This window comes from Eptatretus burgeri, chromosome 6 (assembly GCF_056783735.1).
Source record: "Eptatretus burgeri isolate ZD-2024b chromosome 6, Ebu_testis_v1, whole genome shotgun sequence".
NCBI lineage: Eukaryota > Metazoa > Chordata > Myxini > Myxiniformes > Myxinidae > Eptatretus > Eptatretus burgeri.
In genome coordinates this window covers 6,237,757-6,257,977 of record NC_140966.1, presented here as the reverse complement: position 1 = coordinate 6,257,977, position 20,221 = coordinate 6,237,757, and the positions used below count along the sequence as shown (strand labels likewise).

The window sequence follows — 20,221 nt, the reverse complement described above, 5'->3', positions numbered from 1 at the left end:
AACGACAAGGGGACAGACGGGGCCTGTGGGCGCGAGACCGGGTGGAGCCTACCCGTCTTGTGATGAGCCGTAAATGTGGCGGTGGTGCCCCGACTCCGCGCTCCTCCGCGGGTTTCGTTGGCACTGCTTGGAATGGGGTGGGAACGGGGCTCCCTTTCCGCACTATCTCAGCGCGGGGGGGGGGGGGGGGAAGGGGGGAATTGTTTATGCTCTGGGGAAAGAGGATAGCTGGCTTGCTTGGGTCCCGCGACGAGCGACTCCACTGCGACCTCGACCGCGCTCCCGGCTTCCCCTCTCTGCAGCTCCCCGACAGGCTCCAAACCCCGACAGACTGACTCTCCTCCAGACCCGTCTTGACTGCTGCTGCCACACTCTGCCGCTGCCACACTTCTCCACTTCGCCCGAGCCCAAAAAACTGACTGAATTCGCCCCGCGCTCGGCGCTTTATAGTGGTGTAGGAGATCCCATATGCAAATTTCTGGATCAGAACGAGCTCGGGGGTGGAGCCACGCTCGCCCATTGGATGGAGAAAAAGGGGCGTGAATCTCCCCTGATCCTCGAATTTGCATATATCGATTCTACACCGACACGCCTGGAGGCGGGGCCAAATCGCTCCGCGCCTGCTGATTGGACAGATCAGAAGTGGGTGTGTATCATTCCTGATCCGACTTCTCCTCGGAAAGGCCGCTTTTTGCACCCGCTGCTCGGCGCGCGCCCTGTACGAGTCCAGGACAGCCTGACGCTCGGTGCCCACAAGTGGTGCGGGATTGGCCGCAGAAGGAGAGGCGAAGGTGGTGGAGGGTCTAAAGTGGCGGTCCCTGGCCACGGTGCCGCTTGGAATGGCGGTGATTTGATGGTTGCGGGATGGTGTGCTGTGAGGGTAAAGGTCGTGGCTGTTGGCATTGTTGTTGTTGTGAAGCGGCGTTGCGGTTGGTGGTTGTTGTGTGATGGCGGTTGAGACGTGGTTGGTTCAAAATAAAGATAGAACAGAAAAACGGCTATCTTAAAGGGTCGCAGCCCGAATGAATCACATTTATTCCCACCAAACAACGGGTTTGGGGCTAACTACACATGTACTTACAGAGATATCTCACCTACGGGACCTGAATGGTGGTTTGCGAATTTCCTCAACCACAACAATATCATGATGCTAAACCAGAAGAGGATTGTGGTGTCGTATTGTGGCATCGTATTGTGGTGTCATTTCAACCTTATTTGTTTTTTGTTTTTTTGAGATTTCATCTCCCTATGTTTTTACATTTTTTTTAATGTTTTTTTTTATTGTTTCTGCAATTTCTAAAGTAAATAACGTGCTTAATGTTTTATACTGTATATATTGTTATTTTGGTATTGATTAAATCAATCGATGTTAATAAATTGTTTTAATACTTGTTTCAATTTTAATACTTGTTTCAATTAAATGTACTGTTCTGTATATTGGCTAAGAGGCGTTGTTAAAGTGTTACTTTAGAAGTGAAATTCGATGTTATTCAAGGAATGGATGCTGGTGAACGTGCAATTGATGTTGCCAAGTTAAGTTTGCGTCTTGTGCGTACCATTGATATAAATTCCGATGCTCGTTGAAGGAGGAACATGAAGAGGTACTGCCAACTTCAAACGCTTCCAGAAGAGGTTTATTTTTTATTTAAATATGTCTGGTAATTATTCTTTTTACCTGTGACATGTCGCAGGTCTACAAGAAGTACACGTTGCTGTTGTTGTTGTTGTTGCTGTCGTTGGCGGGGTTGTTGTTGGGGGTCGATTTTTGAAATGTGCACCCATTTGTCGGACAACTGCCAGACCCTATCCACATTGGTCGCTGGACTCCACTCACCATGGCACCCAGACAAAATGATATGGCCACCATCTTGGTTTGTTGATGAGTCGAACACATTAGGCCTGTTAGCCTCTGCTGATTATACACTGTTTGGGTTTGTTGTGTTACATTTCCATTGGTTTTGTTTGGGTCAAGTGTTAATCATGATGACGGACCCCGAAAAATCTAATCATTTGTCGAATAAAAATTAGTGGTAAGGTTTAATGAAGCCTGCATGTACCTCCGCAAAAAAAATAGCATTACATAATTTTTGAACGGCCCCATATTGGGGTTAAACATCTGTGACCGTGTGACAAATCAGCTCATTCTGATATAAATGTGGCAGAGGCTGACATGGATGAGAGGTGTCAAGTTAATATTTTCATAGCACATTAAATGTGTGATCCAAATTGCACTGTTCGTCGTTTAAGAGTGCTTTCAATGCATGTTCCCCAATCGGCCAATTACAGGATTACTGAAGCCAATTCACTCGCGTTTAATGGCGAAGTCCCAGACCTCAAATGATCATGTACAGGTTATTTATGAATAAAACGTTTATTACAACATAGAGAGTGGGAGGATGGAAGAGAGGGATAGGAAGAAAGGGGCACACACACACACACACACACACACACACACACACACACACACACACACACACACACACACCAAAATTGAGGTATCAGATATAAAGTAAATCCCCTGTTGGAGATCACTATGAATCTTATCTATCGAAGCTTATTCATTCACATGGGACAGACACAGCATAAGGTTAATGACACTGATTAAAGAATGTAAGATGAGCCGTTCAACAGCAGGGATGAGGGAGTTGAGTGGATAGAGGATGCGAAAATATAGATATTTTGTGTCACAGGTTGTGACCACAGTGTGGTCATTCTTGTTTATTTATATGTATACAGTATGTACTTGAATCTAGCTGTCATTAAATAAAAAAAGGGTAACAGCAGTAGTTAAAAAGCAAAATAGAACACGTGAAGTGGCGATCTTAGGAACGCATCCCTCACTTATTCCCTTAATTCTTATGAGAAAATTTGTTTTGATTTCCGTCCTTTCGGTATTCGTCGCACTACTCAGAAACGCATCCCCGACTTAAACCAGGGTCTGACGGTATATGCATCAGGAAAAAGATAATTGGTTTCAGGTCGTTTATTGGAACAATTACCCTGCTCATGGTCACTTGAGAGTTCCAGTGCCGCAGGGTTTCTGCATATCTCACCAGATTGTGAGTTGGACAGGCGACTATAAAGGGTTTCTGTGACGTCAGTGATAGCATGATAGGGGATGGGAAAGCGCCAAATATTCCACTGTTTCGATGTGAGAATGCCCATTTGCTTTTATGAGCGGGAGGAGGTTGAGGAGAGAGGACAGAATTGGGGTTGGGAGGGTGGCAGACTTGGTCAAACAATGGATGTGGGGAGGAATGGGGGGGGAGGGGGGGCAGGAGAGGATGCATGGGGTGGACAAGATGGATACAGAAGGAATCTCTCAGGAAATTTGTAATGAGGAGGCATTTGGGTGAACATCAAGCAAGAAAGCAGCATGTATTATTTCGTTGTACCATCAGGCACATGTGACTGCCATGGCAGTGTCATTGGTTAAGGGGCATAATTCTGGACCTGTTGGCACTACCCAAAGGATACTCAACTGGCTCACTTTTCCCAGCAAGTTGGGCTCATTTTGCCGACCTCAGAAGAATGATAAGCTGAGTCCAACCCACCTAGTGTTATTTTGGTACAGATGGGGCTTGAACTCAGGATCTTAAGATCCTAAGCCAACTGCCCTAATCGTTAATCACCACCAATTCATTAATATGCCCTCTTTACTCTGAGTTTTTGTTTTGTGAAGTTCATTTAAAGAAGAGATTCTTCCTCTCTAATTCTGTATTTTTTTGTTTTCCAGCCACCCTGTCCTTTACAGATGCACTCGAGATGATGAACAAAATGGACACCAGTACTCAGGCTCTGTCAAGAACAGCGAGCTTGGAAAAATCACAGCCCAGACCTTGTCCTGCAGCTTCTGCAGGAAACATCCATGTATGTAACACACATGGAATCGATGGGGCCAGTAATCAGTCACAAAACAAAGATGGCAAGGATGAGAACTTGAAGAATGACATTAGGTTATGTAGCTCTGCTATTCACAAAGCCACGGACATTGGAAAATCTGTCGGACGAAGAGGAAAATCAAATCTCAATCAAACGTCAGAGTGCAAAGGGACTGGAGTGTCTGCTCCCAAAGCAGATGACAGCGGTAACTTTGCAGGAAATGCCACCTCCAATAATCTTTCAAATAACTCGAGTAATGCAAGAGTCAAAAGTGAAGGTGTAACAGAAACTCCGTTGTTGAATACTCCCAATATTGATGGCGGAGTCTCCAGAATAAACGAGAGATTGGAAGTCGAAGGAAGGGATATTGAGGTGAATCAAAATCAGATGACTGTTGAGATGAGAAAAAAGGGTTTTGCAAAGATTTCTTCTGATATCGAGTCATCCATTTCGGCAGCTAATTCCAATTCCTTAGCATTCACAAGAAACGTGAAAAAAGGAACCACCAAAGAACGACCAGAGCCAGTAATTGGTCTCGGTGCAGGTAATCCACATGGTGGTAAACATGCAAATAACCGAGAACGATCACGAAAAGACTTTTCTGAGGAAGACGATAGGCAATCAGAACTTGAGAAGTTGAAGCCGTTGTCTGATGATTCTGGTTGTGAGCTGAAACCTCAAGCAAAATGTCGGTCGACAGAAGAAACTGATGAAAGCGATGAGGGCACTCCAATGGAAACGAGTGTGGTCGAGAAAAAACCTGACAGTGATATTCACCGAAAAGCGCATGATGTCGGCCTGAAAGGATGCCATCACCCCAAGATTACTGAGCAGAATATTGGGCTGAGTGCACCAAAGGCCTCACCTGCCTTACCTGACAACATGAGAAACAGACCTCGAGCAGAGGGATTGATACCGAAGAATAAAACGATCTTACCATTTGGCTACGTGGGTATTGATGCTGTGTTTCAGCAGATGAAGAGGAGGGCAATGAAACGAGGACTGGCATTAAATCTCCTGATTGTGGGTGAGTTTCCAAAGCTGCATGTGGTTCATCTACAGCTCTGGGGCTCGGGCATGGTGTACTTTGGTGCAGGTTTGACTTGGTTCTGGTTTCGTGAAACAGGTTCACAAATCACCGACGAGTTTACTGCTTACTTTCCACAATAAAATTTTGGTGGGAGGTTTATATCATGATCTAGTTATGTTTTCCTGAGAATGGGCATGGTGCGCCCATTATGGGCGGAGCCACGCCCAAAAAACATGTGTTTTTAGGGGGTAGCCGATTTCAATTTACATCTTCTCCGAGGGGGTTTGTCGAATCTGGCAGGGGTTTCGATATTTGGTTAGCCCAATGGCACCTGCATAGCCCCACGGAGCTCGATTTTTCATTTTCGTCCCAAGATCAAGGTCACAAGGTCACAAACTTAGAAAATTGCGAATTTTGACATAAAAATCATATGACCACCCAAACTTTGAGAGCTCGGATGACAATATTTTTTATGCATAATCTTGAGGTCATTCCCCACCTAAAGTCTTGAAACCATTTTGCTCTATCTCGAACACCTTGCCCATGGCGCCCCCTTCAAGTTTGTTTTTCCGCTGCTTTCATCAAAGTATGGATAATCCGAGGAGTGTGAAATGCCATACAGCCTATATGACGTTATATTGTTCCTGGAATGTTCCGGAGGAAGTTTTGCACCAAAGGTCATAATCCTTGACCTTTGACCTTTAAAGTTCACAAAGGTCAAATTTTCAAAGTTGTGGGAATCGAACCGCGTTTTCGACCTTCTTCGACGAACTAACTCCGATAAGTTATAGCACGTATCATGCTTCCTATTTTAATGTCCACAACATTGTTTTGTGACCTTTAAAGGTCATGCAAAGGTCAAATTTTGAAAGTTGTTGAACGAAACCAGGTTTTCGAAATTTTGCAGCTAATAACCTGTCACTCGTACCACATCATATTGATCATTTTTATAACTTGGTCAAAAATTATCACATTGTCTCATCCTTGACTTCTGAAACGATCTACATCGTCAAATACCGCTCGTGAACCATTGCCGTCTCCAGGCTTGTTTTTTATTTTTTTTTTCTCCATTTTTTTCTCGCAATTTCATTTCCTAGAAGCTGTGCGCAATGTCTATAAGTACAGCATATAAAAAATCCTCTATGATTTGGTCAATTTTGATGGAGAGATAGGTTTTTACGGTAGGGCTTCCTCAAAAGCTTCCACTAACTCGATTGTACCTATCGTAGCATTGTTCAATAATGCCCGCGAACTATCGTCGCCTCCCGGATACTTCTTTGTTATTATTTCCATTTTTTAATCTTTAAGAATTAACAATCATCCATTTTTATTTTCTTGTAAGCATGCAAAGATCCAAAGTGGCATAATACTCATTGGCTTCTGGTGTCTGCAGAGGGTGATTTTTGTTGACAAACATATTTAGGAAACTTGCAAAAAGCATGACGAGTTGATGTTTAGTTGAGAAAGAGTTTTTAATATGAGAATACCAGGAGTCTCACCACAACCTTTTATAGATACACCTCTTTGTTATCCTGTTTTATAACACAGGGCAAAGTGGCCTGGGAAAGTCGACTTTGGTGAATACGCTTTTCAAGTCCCTGTTGTGTTGTGCGGGAAACAGTTGGACGCTTGCGAAGACAACGCAAATACGATCGATTTCACGGGGTAAGCTTGGCCACATGACAGTGACTCATGGAACTATGAAGAATTGAGAGAGAAAGAAACAAAAAATTGAGAGTGACACGTGATGATGTTTGTGATATTGTTTAAGCTTATGGCTTTATTTTCTCTCCCGATTTAGTGATTGAAGAGCAAGGAATTCGAATTAATCTAACTGTCACCGATACACCAGGGTTTGGAGACCAAATTGATAACACAGACTGGTAAGTTCCCCTAAGAGATGGTTGAGCTCCAAAAGGTCTGTTGAGTCAGTTTCCTCTTTGATTGCCAAGCTCACGGTGCAGGTCAACATAAGTTTTGTTTTCGCTCTTCTGATGCATTCTGTCATGAATGGGCAGCAAATGGACCACCGGTTGAGAGAACGTTAGCTTTGTGCTCAATGTCTTCAGGAATATGAGAGACTGCAAATGACTCTTTAATTGAGGCAGCTCAGAGGTCAAGACAAAGGACTTTAACAGCGCAAGTCGTTGCTGTGAACAAATATGACATTTATCTTCGTAATTCTCTGAGATGTTTCCTGGCAGTTAAGCGCATTTTCTTCTGAGTGCTGGTCGGAACTACGAGAGCCCTTGAGTTCTCCCTCAAGGGGTTGGTCAGCACGAGACTCTGCTTAGCAAAGCATAGCAAAGATCTCCCCTGGTGGGTTGTGCTCGGGCCTGCAGCCTGGAAGCTCACCGAGCGGTGCCCTGACGACGCTGTGCGGATTGCCAAAGTGCTCCGGGTGGTACATCCCGGTCTGGCCTCATGGGCCAGGTGCCGGGGTTTGCTCCCGTATGCTCATAGTCAGCTGGGTGGATTTGAACCCATGCCCCGTGGAGGCCAGGCCACGCAACAGGCCGGGCTCATTTGCTTCCTAGTTTTTGCTTCCTTCCTGTTAAAGGATAATTATGAGGGGCAAAGATCCACCAAACCAACAGTTTGAAGTGACTGCATACTGGGAAAGGTCCAAATAAAGCAGTCAGGTCACCTTTAAGCTTAGCTCACAAGCAGTGCATTGGATTCTTGCTAGAGTACTAGCCCTTAAACCAACCCTTATTTCAAATGTGCTGTGGGATTTTAACATCAATAACCAAATGAAAAGAGGAATGACAGCTGACTTAACATACAAAGAACCCAGATGCAGAAGGAGGCCATTTGGCCCATCAAAATTGCACTCCACCTCCACCATATTAATTCAATCTAACAGTTTATCAACTTAAATTCACTGGGGGTGGGGAGGGGTGTGGCAAGGGGTGTGTGGAGGAGTGGGGATGAGAAGAGTGGGGAAACCACAGACATCCCCAGGATGTTTTATACACATATACCGCATAATATTACAAAAATACATCTTACTATTATTATTATTATTATTATTTGAAATTTCTTTTTAATTGTTTTTTTTTTTGGGGGGGGGGAATGACCAGGCACAGACAGCACATTTACATTTTGATGAGATCCTCTTACAGACAATATAATATACAGTTAAGTGATAGGACCGGGGCCATAGCCTGAGAGTTTACGACAGTGTAAGACATGGGTCTTTCAGTTGGAGAGTATTTTATGCATGTAATGGACTCCCTGGAAAGGTCGTGGCAGCAGAAAGAATATACATGTTTAAATTTGAATTATATTGAAACCTTGAGGCATTGGAGATTTTTTTTTATGCATAGTCTAGGCTCGTGGAAGAGCTCAAACAGAGGACAGATCAGGACACAACATAACAAAGGAGAAAGGAGACAGCAGGAGAAAGGGGAAACGCCAACAGCAGGGCGGGGGAGAAAGTCGATTGAGATGGACAAACAAAGGATGCAGGTAATGATGAGGGTAAGGGCAGAACGCAAGGGGTGGACAAGATGGATACATCAGCAAAATTTTGGGAGGGGTAGGGGCGGTTTAACGGGTGTAGAAGAGACCATGACTTTGGATGCAGGATGACCTGAGATGGTGGTGAACAGCTGTCTTGAAGACCGGAAGAGATGAATGAGATTGAAGATAGTGTGGAAGGTGGTTTTGCTGGTGTGGAAAAAAAAGAGGAATAAATGGGTGGAGGTGAGCAGTGGTTCTGGATTTAGGTGGTTTCACTAGGAGGGGGTTGTGTGAGGGGGTTGCTGGTGGACCATGTGTATCCTGCAGATACTTGGTGCAGAGCATGGAGAGGGCGGATGGTGCAAGACCACAAATGAGGTGGAAGACCACCAACCTGGTGGTGAAGGCGAAGTGATAGGCCCATTGACTCAGCTACATCGCGAGACATTCTAATGATCTTGAAAGCCTTGGTTTCCACAGCCTCAAGCTGAGCAAGGTGTGAGGCAGGTGAGCCAGCCCAGAGTTGAGAGCACGACTCCATCAAGCTGTGGATGAAAGCCTTGTAGGTGGATAGGAGCTTAGGTGTGCCAAGGAAGGACTGCACGATGGAGGATGCCCAGCTGGCGTCTGGCTTTGGAGGCCAATTTTGAAATGTGGCTTGCCCAAGAGAGATCTTGGCTGAGAGTAAGATCAAAGAGTTTGAGTGACTGAACCTCTTTGAGATGATTGTTGAGAAAGTAGATGGGAGGGGAGAGAGAGAGAGAGAGAGAGAGAGAGAGAGAGAGAGAGAGAGAGAGAGAGAGAGAGAGAGAGAGAGAGAGAGAGATGGAGAGAAGGAGAGAGAGAGAGATGGAGAGAGAGAGAGAGATGGAGAGAGAGAGATGGAGAGAGAGAGATGGAGAGAGAGAGGTGGAGAGAGAGAGGTGGAGAGAGAGAGAGAGATGGAGAGAGAGAGAGATGGAGAGAGAGAGAGATGGAGAGAGAGAGAGATGGAGAGAGAGAGATGGAGAGAGAGAGATGGAGAGAGAGAGATGGGGAGAGAGAGATGGGGAGAGAGAGATGGGGAGAGAGAGAGAGAGAGAGAGAGAGAGAGAGAGAGGGAGAGAGAGAGAGAGAGTGAGAGAGAGAGAGAGAGAGACAGAGAGAGAGATGGAGAGAGATGGAGAGAGATGGAGAGAGATGGAGAGAGATGGAGAGAGATGGAGAGATGTTTGTTCCAAGTGTTTGACCAGTTTGTGATTTTGTCAAGGTCTGAGGAGAGCGAAGAGGCTGCTGGCTGTCTGACAGAAGGATGAGGGTTATAACAGCAGGGAGTGGAATCATCAGCAAAGTGATAAAGAGGATTTTCCAGAGATTCAGTGAGATCATTGATGAAGATTAGGTTTCAGATGGGGCCTAGAACACCTTGTGGTACTCCAGCCTTGACAGGGAGAGGAGATGAAAGGGTTCTGTTGAGAGCCACACGTTGGCTACGAGACTGGAGGAAGTCATATAGGGATATTCAGGGGTATAGGGATATTGGCAGGACTTGTAGGTAGCTTGCAAGTGTATGGGTGATGGTATACACTTAGACTTTAGAGGATTGTTTGTGGTGTCTGTGGAAGGATCTCATCCCTGATATCTGTGGGAGAGTTTCCCCTCACCTTCAGTTTAAATACAATTACCCTCACCAAAGGAGAGGGTATTGCATCTGGGTCTCTTTGTAACTTGGCAACAAAAATTTTTTGACAAGTATGTCGATCAATCTGATTTGTTTGTTTATTACCCTGCACACGCTAAGTGAAAAGTGGGGTTAAGCAAGCGGTCGCGTATGTGTGCCATACGTATGTGCGTACATATGTGTCTACATTTTAAAAATTCATTTTTTCAGCAACCTTTAGTCTGATTGACACTAAATTTTCCAAATAGGTGCGCCTCCTCCTGCATAATTTTTTAGTCATAATTAAGACGTCATATGTCATGTGGTACAGGCGCCATCTTGGAAAAACAGAAAAACTTTGCCCCTCTATATCTCTGAAACCATTCCATGGAAAAAAAAATGAAATATGGCTCATTGTAATGTACTCCCCATGGGATACAAGATATATTAATGATTAAGTCATCAGTGCCTTCATTATGACGTCATAATTTGACAAGTGCAATGCTTGATCCGATCAGGATGAAAATAAATTTCACTGCAATTTTGTTACTTGGCAAAATCGAAGATTTTTCAAGTATATTGGTCACTCGATTTTGTTATTCTGTCTGTCTGTTTGTCTGTCTATCACCTACAGGTCACAATTTTAAACCAATCTTCACGAAACTTCACCACATGGTAGAGTTTGTCATAAGGAAGAAGACTATTATTTTTGAGGTCAAAGGGTCAAAAGGTCAACATCGGCCAAAGGTCAACAACTTAGGTGGGATTTCTAAAATCCTCAATTTTCATCTGATTGACTTGAAATTTGAAGAGGATTTATATTTCAGGTCATTGAGTTCAACCACCAACGATATTGGAGGTCCACAAAGGCCGAAAGGTCAACATCGGCCATATTTCTTAAATTGTCAATTTTTATCCGATTCACTTGAAATTTGAAGAGGAGTTGCATATTTGGTCATTCAATTCAACCACCAATTATTTTTGAGGTCAAATTTGTTTTACACATTTTGCAAGTATCGTGCTCTGCATGAGGACTTATTGTTCTGTCTGTCTGTCTGTTTGTCTGTCTGTTTATCGCCGACAGGTCACAATTCTAAACCAATCATCATGAAACTTTAGCAAGTTGTAGAGGTAGTCTCAACTGAGAAGCCTATTGAAATTGAGGTCAAAGGTCAAAGGTCATCTTGAAGTCAAATTTCTAAAATCGTCATTTTTCATCCAATTAACTTGAAATTTGAACAGGATTTGCATGTTACGTCACTGGATTGGGAAACCAACTATTTTTGAGGTCAAAATGTCTACTCAAGATCATACTTATAAAATCATCAATTTTCAACTGAAAAATCATCAATTTACATCCTATTAACTTGGAGGTTGAACAGGATTTGCATAGTCCATCACTGAATTGGGAAAGCAGCCATCTTTGAGGTCAAAGGTCTACTCGAGGTCAAACTTTTAAAATCATCAAATTTAATCTGAAAAATAATAAATTTTCATCTGATTGACCTGGACTTTGATTCAAATTGCCATATCAATTTATATCTAAATCAAATGGACAATTTGATGTATCAATGGCACCCTTTGGAGAGGGGGTGGATTTGCAAGTATCGTGATCTGCATGACGTTTTTTTCTTGGTTGTTTGTTTGATTGTTACTTGGCAAAAATATTTTTTTGCCAAGTATGTTGATCTGTATCACTTGTCTGTCTGTCTGTCTGTCTGTTTGTTTGTCACATGATTTTTGGCCAGAGTTTTCAAACAATCGTTCTGACATGTTTTTTTTTGTGTCGATGACTGGCCAAGGACAACAACGCTTAATTTTGGTGAAGATCCGAAACCAGATCCGGATCTGAGAATTTTTTCAGTGCTTCTTCACCATTGAGAGATAGGGCCAAAAATGATACAAAGCACAATATCTCAAAAGATTACAGATGGATTCACATGAAACATGGTGGACAGATTGGGAGTGCCACGAGAAAGAATTGATTCAATTTTGGTAAAGCTCTGATTCCAGATCTGGATACGAGAATTATTTAATATTTAAAGTGATTTTTCACCGTTGAGAGATGGGGCTAAAAACGATGTGGCATGATATCTCAAAAATTTGTGGACGGATTTGGATGAAACTTGGTGGGTATGTTGGATGCATCATATTGACGAACTGATTTAATTGGTGAAGATCCGGATCCGGATATGAGTACTAGAATTTTTCAAGTAATTCTTCACCATTGAGAAATCTGGCCAAAAACGATATAGAGCAAAATATCTCAAAAGATTATGGATGGATTCCACAGAAACTTTGTTGACACGTTGGGTGTGTGAAAAGGTCAATGACTTCAACCACTTATTATTTTGAGGTTACCATCAGTCAAAAGGTCAACACAACATCGGCAATTTTTTTAAATTATTTCTAAAATTGTCAATTTTCATCAAATTGACTTGAAATTTGAAGACCATTTGCATAACAGCTTGCTGAATTCAAGCACCAATTCTTTTTGAGGTCAACATCGGACGAAAGGTCAACATATCCCAGATTTCTAAAATTGTCAATTTTCACCCGATTGATTTGAAAATTGAACAGGATTTTCATATCGGCTCACTGAATACAACCACCATTTTTTGAGGTCAGCATAGCCTGAAGGCTGAAGGACAACAACTTCCGTGCACTTTCTAAAATCCTCAATTTTCATACGATTGATTTGAAATTTGAACAGGATTTGCCTCTCAGGTCAATGAATTCCATCACCAATTATTTTTAAGGTCAAAAAGTCCACACAGGCATGATTTCTCAAATTGATAGGGCCAAAAACTATATCCCTCTCCCTTCCACAGTTCACCTGTGTCTGTTCCCCAATGTTTTGTCCCTTCCACTCCCGCCCCTCTTGTCTCATGCCTCCTTGCTGTGAGTTGTGTGTTAGCTCTCATACGAGCCTCGACCAAGGTATAAAAAAAAAAAAAATATATATATATACATACATATATATATATATATATATATATATATATATATATATATATATATATATATATATATATATATATCATTAGATCTCAAAAAGTTGTGGACAAGTTATGACAAAACTAGGTGGATGAGTTGGTGAGGTAACAAGAACAAGCGAATTCGAATTTGGTTAATATCCAGACAATCAGTGGGATATAAAACATAAGCTGTTCAGCCTGGTGGAGGTATGCGCTCTAACCGAGTGCCATTTTACTCTGTTCTGTTTGCCAAGTGTCACTCTATGAGTGATTTTTCGTTTGTTTGTTTGTTTGTCTGTCTGTTTGACTGCACAGAACTTTCGTGTTTTTCTCAGCAACCGCTTGTCAGATTGAAACTAAATTTTCAGCACAGGAGCGACGACTCGTGTGGAATGTTCTATTAAAAATGATGACGTCATAGGCCATGTGGTATGGCAGCCATGTTGGAAAAACAGAAAAAATGTGGACCTCTGTATCTCTGAAACCACGCAAAAGGAAGAAATTGAAACTTGGTAGATGGCAAGTACTCCTCATGGGAAATAAAAGTGACTTTTTATGAAGTCTTAGGTGCCTTCGTTTTGACGTCATAATTGCATATGTACAATGTTACATCTGATCGGTATGAAATTTTTTATGGTCATCTTGGGATAAAATTGAGGAGGAGATTGGGACCATACTCTGTGCAGAGCATTGGTGCTGCCTATGCAGTCTCCTTGGCTATTGGGCACAATACTGTGCACAAACGGGTCGCCACTCCGACACAGTATACCAGCATGCTGGCACTCGTTTTTGCCGACCTCAGAAGGATGACAGGTTGAGTTAACCCCACTTGGTATTAATTCAACAGGAGAGCAGGTTTTGAACTCAGGACCCTCGGATCCAAAGCCCACCACTCTAACCATTAAGCCAACACTGGGTTGTTCAGACTATAGAATAGATAAAATGGACTCTCGAAAAAAATTTGCTGACGTAATTTGTCACGTGATTTGGCAGCCATATTGTTTTTTTCTGTTGTTTTTTTTTTAACCTTCAAAAATCTTTTTCTCTGAAGTGGCTGAACAGATCGAGGTGAAACTTTACAATTATGACTGCCTATCAATGAGGAACAAAAGATTCACAGATATGTCATAGGTCACATTGTTTGGCAGCCATATTGGATTTACCTTAAAACCTATCAAAAAATCTTCTCCAGAACAGCTCGACAGATCGAGGGGAAGCTTCACACAAATATTCCACAAGACTTAGGTGTACAAGTTTGTTAAGGAATAAATGATAGGTCACATGGTTTGGCAGCAATATTGGATTGAAGAAAAATATTAAATAATGTTTTCTCTAGAACCGCTTAATCAATCAATGTGAAACTTCACAATTATGATCTCGTGGTGATGTGGAATACATGTTTTAAATTTCAACTTTATCAGATGCATGGTCTGGCAGGCAGATTTTTTTATTTCTACATCTGTGTTCTTTTTTGTTTTGTTTTCTTTTTGAATGAGGCTCACTTGACTGTGTCTGGTTGGGTTTGAGGGTAGAGGAGTAGCAGCTGAAATGTGAATCTTATCCCGCTTCCTCCTGATGACTTAATCTTTGCTTTTGCCTGTTCAGGTTCCTTCTGGTTACTCCAATGTAGGACTGTACGTATTTGATCTTCCATTTGATGTGAATTTAATTTATTTTAATCCCATTCTGAATTCAATTGAGTAATGTTAATAAAAATCGTCATGGGTCACAGTCAAATGTCCAATCAAACCGGGGTTTTTTTTTAATCAAATCTTGCGACCCGGTCATCACTGCCAGCAGTTATAAAGTGGCAGTTCCAATTATGTCTCCTATTAATTACGTAACACACCAGCACACAAACACCACACAAAACTACACAAGAAACAGGTCCTGGCGAGGGTCTGCAATCTATGATTGCTTTTTTTCTTGTTTTGTTTTTGCAGCACAGGCATCATGGGCCAAATGGCCTCCTTCTGCGTCAAAATTCCTTGTTTTTCCTTATTATCATCTTTAATACCTGCTGTAAAATCTCCGATTTGTTTTATTTGTTCATCTCATGAATAATAACCTGATTGCAGTTCTCGTATAGAATTATCTGTAAATCCAATTATTTGAGTCTGAGATGTGTTTTCACAACTGATTTGTATTAGTTCACCACTCCCCCTCCCCCCTTCCTCAACCCCCCTCTCCAACCCTCCCAATTCTCACTCCCACGTTTCCACCTCTCTCCAGCCCAGTTCCTGTGATGTTTTCCCTCTGTAAGAAAATAAATAACACCACTCTCTAATTGCTGTTTCCTCTACAGCATGGATTATGGGTCGTCTCCATTCTTGCATTGTCATTTGTTGATTGAGGCATCATGACTACGTGTTGTTATTTGCATTGTACTCTGGTATTGAGGTGAGAAACCAGTCCAGTTCAGATGTGCACATAGTGGTCTTTTCCTGCATGGGAGCTTTCCTCATGTTTTCTTGGAGTGAATATTGTAAAATAGTTTCATTTCAATGCCCAAGCTTTGTTGCTTACTAAATCACCACCTTCAGGTACACCAGACATCATTATGATAGCAATTTTGTTGCAAAGCCACCGCAGTTGAACAGCTTTCTTTTTACACAGAAGTCTTTTGTTACTGAATTATTATTCTTCTTTCACACACAGCACAAGCTTGTGGAATAGCATCATTGGCTGAGGGTGCAACTGCTGATGCAATGTCCTCTGCCAGTTAGTGCAGGGATTTGGAATTTGTTGATGGTGCCAGCGACAGCTCGCCCACTCTTCGCGAAGGACACAGTGGGATTTTTTTAACATCCACAAACAAGTGCCATCAGACGGAACGCAAGTTTAATATCCATCCGAGGGACGGCACACACATTGATGAATCGTGCTACCTGTGAAACACCAGAATGACAGTTTATAGCTGGGTCGGGATTCAAACCCATGCTAGACAGATTAGAGATAATTGTGCATCGCTCTAGGCCCCTGTTCTTCATTGCACAGCCCATGAGCCATTGGCGGCCCCTGGTAGCCTAAAGTGTGGCCCCGGAACGTGCGGCTGATAATATACAAATGTGAAAACACACCACCGTAATCCACCATAAGTGCTATCAAATTGATGCAACGATTTCAAATGAGTGTTCCAATGCGAGGCAAAACAGTGACATCACCACATCAATAGATGGCAGTATGCAAAAAAAAAAAAGAGTTCATAGAGGCGGGGTGTAATAGCAGCCATTTTGGAATCCTGCAGGTGGTGTGGTGGCTCTCACACATGTCTTATCGGCAAAAGTTTCCCCTTCTAAAAAATTGAAAAACCGGTTCTGGGTTTGGAGGGTTGGCAGGTCTGCTTGGGGGATCCCTGCTGACGATCTCAAAGTTATGTTTCCGGTCGTTATCAGTCCCGTTTTAACTGTTTATTTTCTCACCGACATGTTACTGTGTGTTCTGAGTTCGGTTTTGTTTCAAAAATCGTGCTATTTTGTGAGATTTCGTCAAACTTGTCTTACGGGGTGCTTGAGGCCTATCCTTGAGGCCTGAGGCCTACCTTTTGTTCCCCTCTGTGTATGATCGTGTTTATTTGTTTTTTCTCCCCATAATCTTCATTTTCTATCTTTCCCACTTTCTTAACGTCCCCTATCCCTCCCAACTAATCACTCTATTTCTTATCGTAAATCAACAAAAAATAAAAAAATAAAAACGCTATCTTTTTCCGATTCTTATTCTTCTTTTTCTTCTTCTTCTTCCTCGATTTTTTTCTACACCACTTCCATGACCGAATCTGTTGAAAACTCTCTCAAACATTCATAATAATAATAATGACAAAAACGATCTCTTATAATGCTTCATCTTCCTCTTTCACACATGTGGTACTCTTTACTGTATCAGAATGCACTACTCTTCTGCTATTTAAACAGACTGCTCTCAATTCGACCTTTCCTTCATACCTTGCATAAAAAATCCAACTGTTACAGCGTTTCTTCTCTCCATTCTCTGAATTCGCCTTTATTGCATCCCTCAAGAAATGTGTTTAATCGCATAACTGACCTAAAACTTTTTAAAACCCTAGTTTGCTATGAATGTTCGCTTTCCATCAACCATTCTTTTTTTCCAACTTCAGTGCCAACCAACTCCTCTCACCCCTCACTCTCAAAGCAACCATCCCACTCTTCTCCCTCCAAGCCTCCCTCTCACATCTCTCAAAAACTCCCCCCTCACCTTTCTCCCACCATTCATCCCCTCACTCATCCTTCCCAAAGTTGCCCCCCCTCCCATCCACAAAGCTGCCTCCTTCCACTGCCCTCTCACCTCCATCTCTTCACTCCACCTCCTCAAATCCTCAACTGCCTTCTTCCCCCTCTCTTGACCCCCCTCGCCCCCAGCACCACAGGGCCTTTTCTCCTCCTCATTCAGCCCCCTCCCCGAGCTATTCTGCAATCCCCCACACTCTTTCAACAACCCTCCTTACCTCCCCCCTCCTCCCTTGTCCTCCCCTCCCCCTCCCCCCACCCCTGCACCCAAAGCCTCCTCCCCTACCTCTTCATTAAAAGTATGGATCTCAAATATCCAGGGCCTTCGCTCAAACCTTTTCAGGTCTTTCCATACAGGTTGCCATTGACAAATCAGACATAATTTGCCTAACAGAAACTTTCCTCCCCCACGACATGTCTGACTCCCAAGTATCTCTCCCTGGTTACTCCCTCCTCCGGTTTGACAGACCTGAGCCTCGCCCAGGTGGAGGAGTTGCTCTCTTCATCAAAGACTCTATTCCTCACTCTCCATGCACTGCTCTCACTCCCCCACACCCCCAGGAATACCTCTGGTTACGGCTTCCCCTCCACTCCAACCTCATGTTTATATGTGTACTGTACCGTCCACCTAACAGTGATTACTCCATCTTCACCTCACTATCCGAAAACGTGGACCATCTTCTATCTTCTCATCCAAACTCTCTCTTCCTCATATGTGGCAACTTCAATTGTCATCATGCCAGTTGGCTAGGTGTGGGTACCTCTCTCACCTGTCATGGCACCTCAGCAAAAGCTTTCTGCGACTCATTGGGACTGACTCAATCGGTCAACTTCCCTACCCGGGTCTCAACCAATGGTACTCCATCTCTTCTGGATCTGATTTTGACAAATTTCCCCGACAATATCTGCCGCTCTTCCACCGCTCCAATCGGTTCTTCTGACCACGTTCTTGTCAAAGTGGACATCTCTCTGGCTATTATCAGAGAACCACCTCACCGCCGTCGAGTGTGGCATTTCACTCAAGCTGACTGGCAGGGTCTCCAATGTATAGACTGGTCTCCTATCGCTACTTTCTCCAACATCAACTCTTCCTCGGAATTCTTTCAAGGAAACTTGCTCTCCCTCATGCACAGATTTATCCCCTCTCGTCTTCAGTTGTCCTACCCTTCTTCCCACCCTTGGTTCACTGAAGATTGTGGTGAGGCAGTTGTCCTGAAACAACTTGCCTTTGCCTCATTGAAAGCAAACCCAACTGAGGGCAATCTCAGTTCCTTCCATAAAGCTCGGAACAAGTGTGTATCTACCCTCAGAAGAGCCAGAAAACAACATATTTCTAATCTCAAGTCTGAACTCTCAAACCTCTCCCCTTCCTCAAAATCCTGGTGGTGTCTAATCAAATCTGTTTCTGGTGTATGTTCCCCCTCCATCCCCTCCCTTACCTCAAATGGCAGTACTGCTGATACCGCACGTGAAAAAGCTGAATGCCTAAACTCGGTGTTTGCAGCTAAATCTCGTGTCCAAAACCCATCACTTTCTCTTCCCACCTTAGCCAGTCGCACCCAACTGTCCCTGGACTCTGTGTCCTTTTCTCCTAACAAGGTGGAGAGCTTGCTGTCAAACCTCGACTCAGATTCTGCAACCGGTCCAGACGGCATCAGCCCACGTGTCCTCAAAGCCTGCTCTTCTGCTCTTGCTCACCCTCTCTGTTCTATTCACCCTCTCATTTGCTCAAGGCCATCTGCCATCTGCTTGGAAATCAGCAAACATTACTGCTCTGCACAAAAAAGGTGCAAAAACCGGTCCCTGCAACTACAGACTAATCAGCCTTCTCCCAATCATCAGCAGGGTTATGGAATCCATCATCGCTTCAGACATTAAATCCTTCCTCTTCTCCAATGGCTTGATTTCTGATCAGCAATTGGTTTCAGACCAGGTCACTCTACCCTGGATATGCTGCTTCTGCTCTCCCATCAATGGATGGAGGTCCTCAATGCCAGACAGGAAATCCGATCCCTATCCCTGGACATATCACGTGCTTTTGACACAGTCTGGCACCCTGCCCTGCTCACCAAACTCTCCTCCCATGGTATCCATGACCATCTCCACTCATGGCTCCCAGAATTCCTCTCCTGTCGCAGTCACCGTGTGGCCCTAAATGGAGCTCTTTCATCCCCTCTTCCTGTCTAGGCTGGAGTTCCTCAAGGTAGCATTCTGAACCCTGTTATTTTTCTGGTTTTCATCAATGATCTCTCCAACTCTCTGGAAAATCCTCTATATCTCTTTGCTGATGACTCCACCCTCTGCCGTTGCATCTATCTTGCCTCAGACTGGCAAGCAGCAGCTTCTTCGCTCACTGCTGATCTGGATAAAATCACAAACTGGTCAAACACATGGAACATGTCTTTCAATCCAGACAAATCTCACACTCTCACTATGTCTCTTCGAAAGGACCATTTCAAAACTCCCCCCCCATCCACTTTCTCAACAATCCTCTGGAAGAAGTCCTTTCTTTCAAGCTTCTGGGTCTCACTATCTGCCATGACCTTTCCTGGGAAAGCCACATTTCAAACCTCACCTCCAAAGCCGTCGCCGACTGGGAATCCTCCATCGTGCAAAGTCCTTCCTCGGCCCACCTGAGCTGCTGACCACTTACAAAGCTTTTGTCCGCAGCCTGATAGAGTACTGCTCTCCCCTCTGGGCTGGTGCTCCTGCCTCCCACCTTTCCTGGCTCCCCACTGTAGAAACCAAGGCATTTTGGATCATTGGCATCTCCTGCAATGAAGCTGAGTCTTTGGGACTCTTACTCAATCACCGCAGGTTGGTCGGTGGTCTTTCTGTCTTCTACCGTCTCCTCTCCAGCCTCGCCTCCCCCCCCCACTCTCTCTGCGATTTGTCCCCACCACATTTCCGCAGGGCACTCAAGGTCCGCCAACAACCCCCTTCTGGTAAAACTACCAAAATCACAAATCACTGCTCACCTTCA

The 20,221-nt window shown here is 43.6% G+C and overlaps 1 protein-coding gene across 3 annotated transcripts in view; it reads left to right on the top strand.

Annotated features, from left to right (window-relative positions):
• LOC147024184 (uncharacterized) overlaps positions 1–20,221 on the top strand; it is a 152,419-nt gene that overhangs the window by 104,776 nt on the left and 27,422 nt on the right. For all 3 annotated transcript variants that reach the window (XM_085883849.1, XM_085883848.1, XM_085883847.1), the window contains exons 3-5: positions 3,737–4,909; positions 6,461–6,577; positions 6,714–6,795. In XM_085883849.1, the coding sequence (XP_085739975.1) occupies positions 3,737–4,909; positions 6,461–6,577; positions 6,714–6,795 (1,372 nt within the window). The remainder of the gene's footprint in view (positions 1–3,736; positions 4,910–6,460; positions 6,578–6,713; positions 6,796–20,221) is intronic.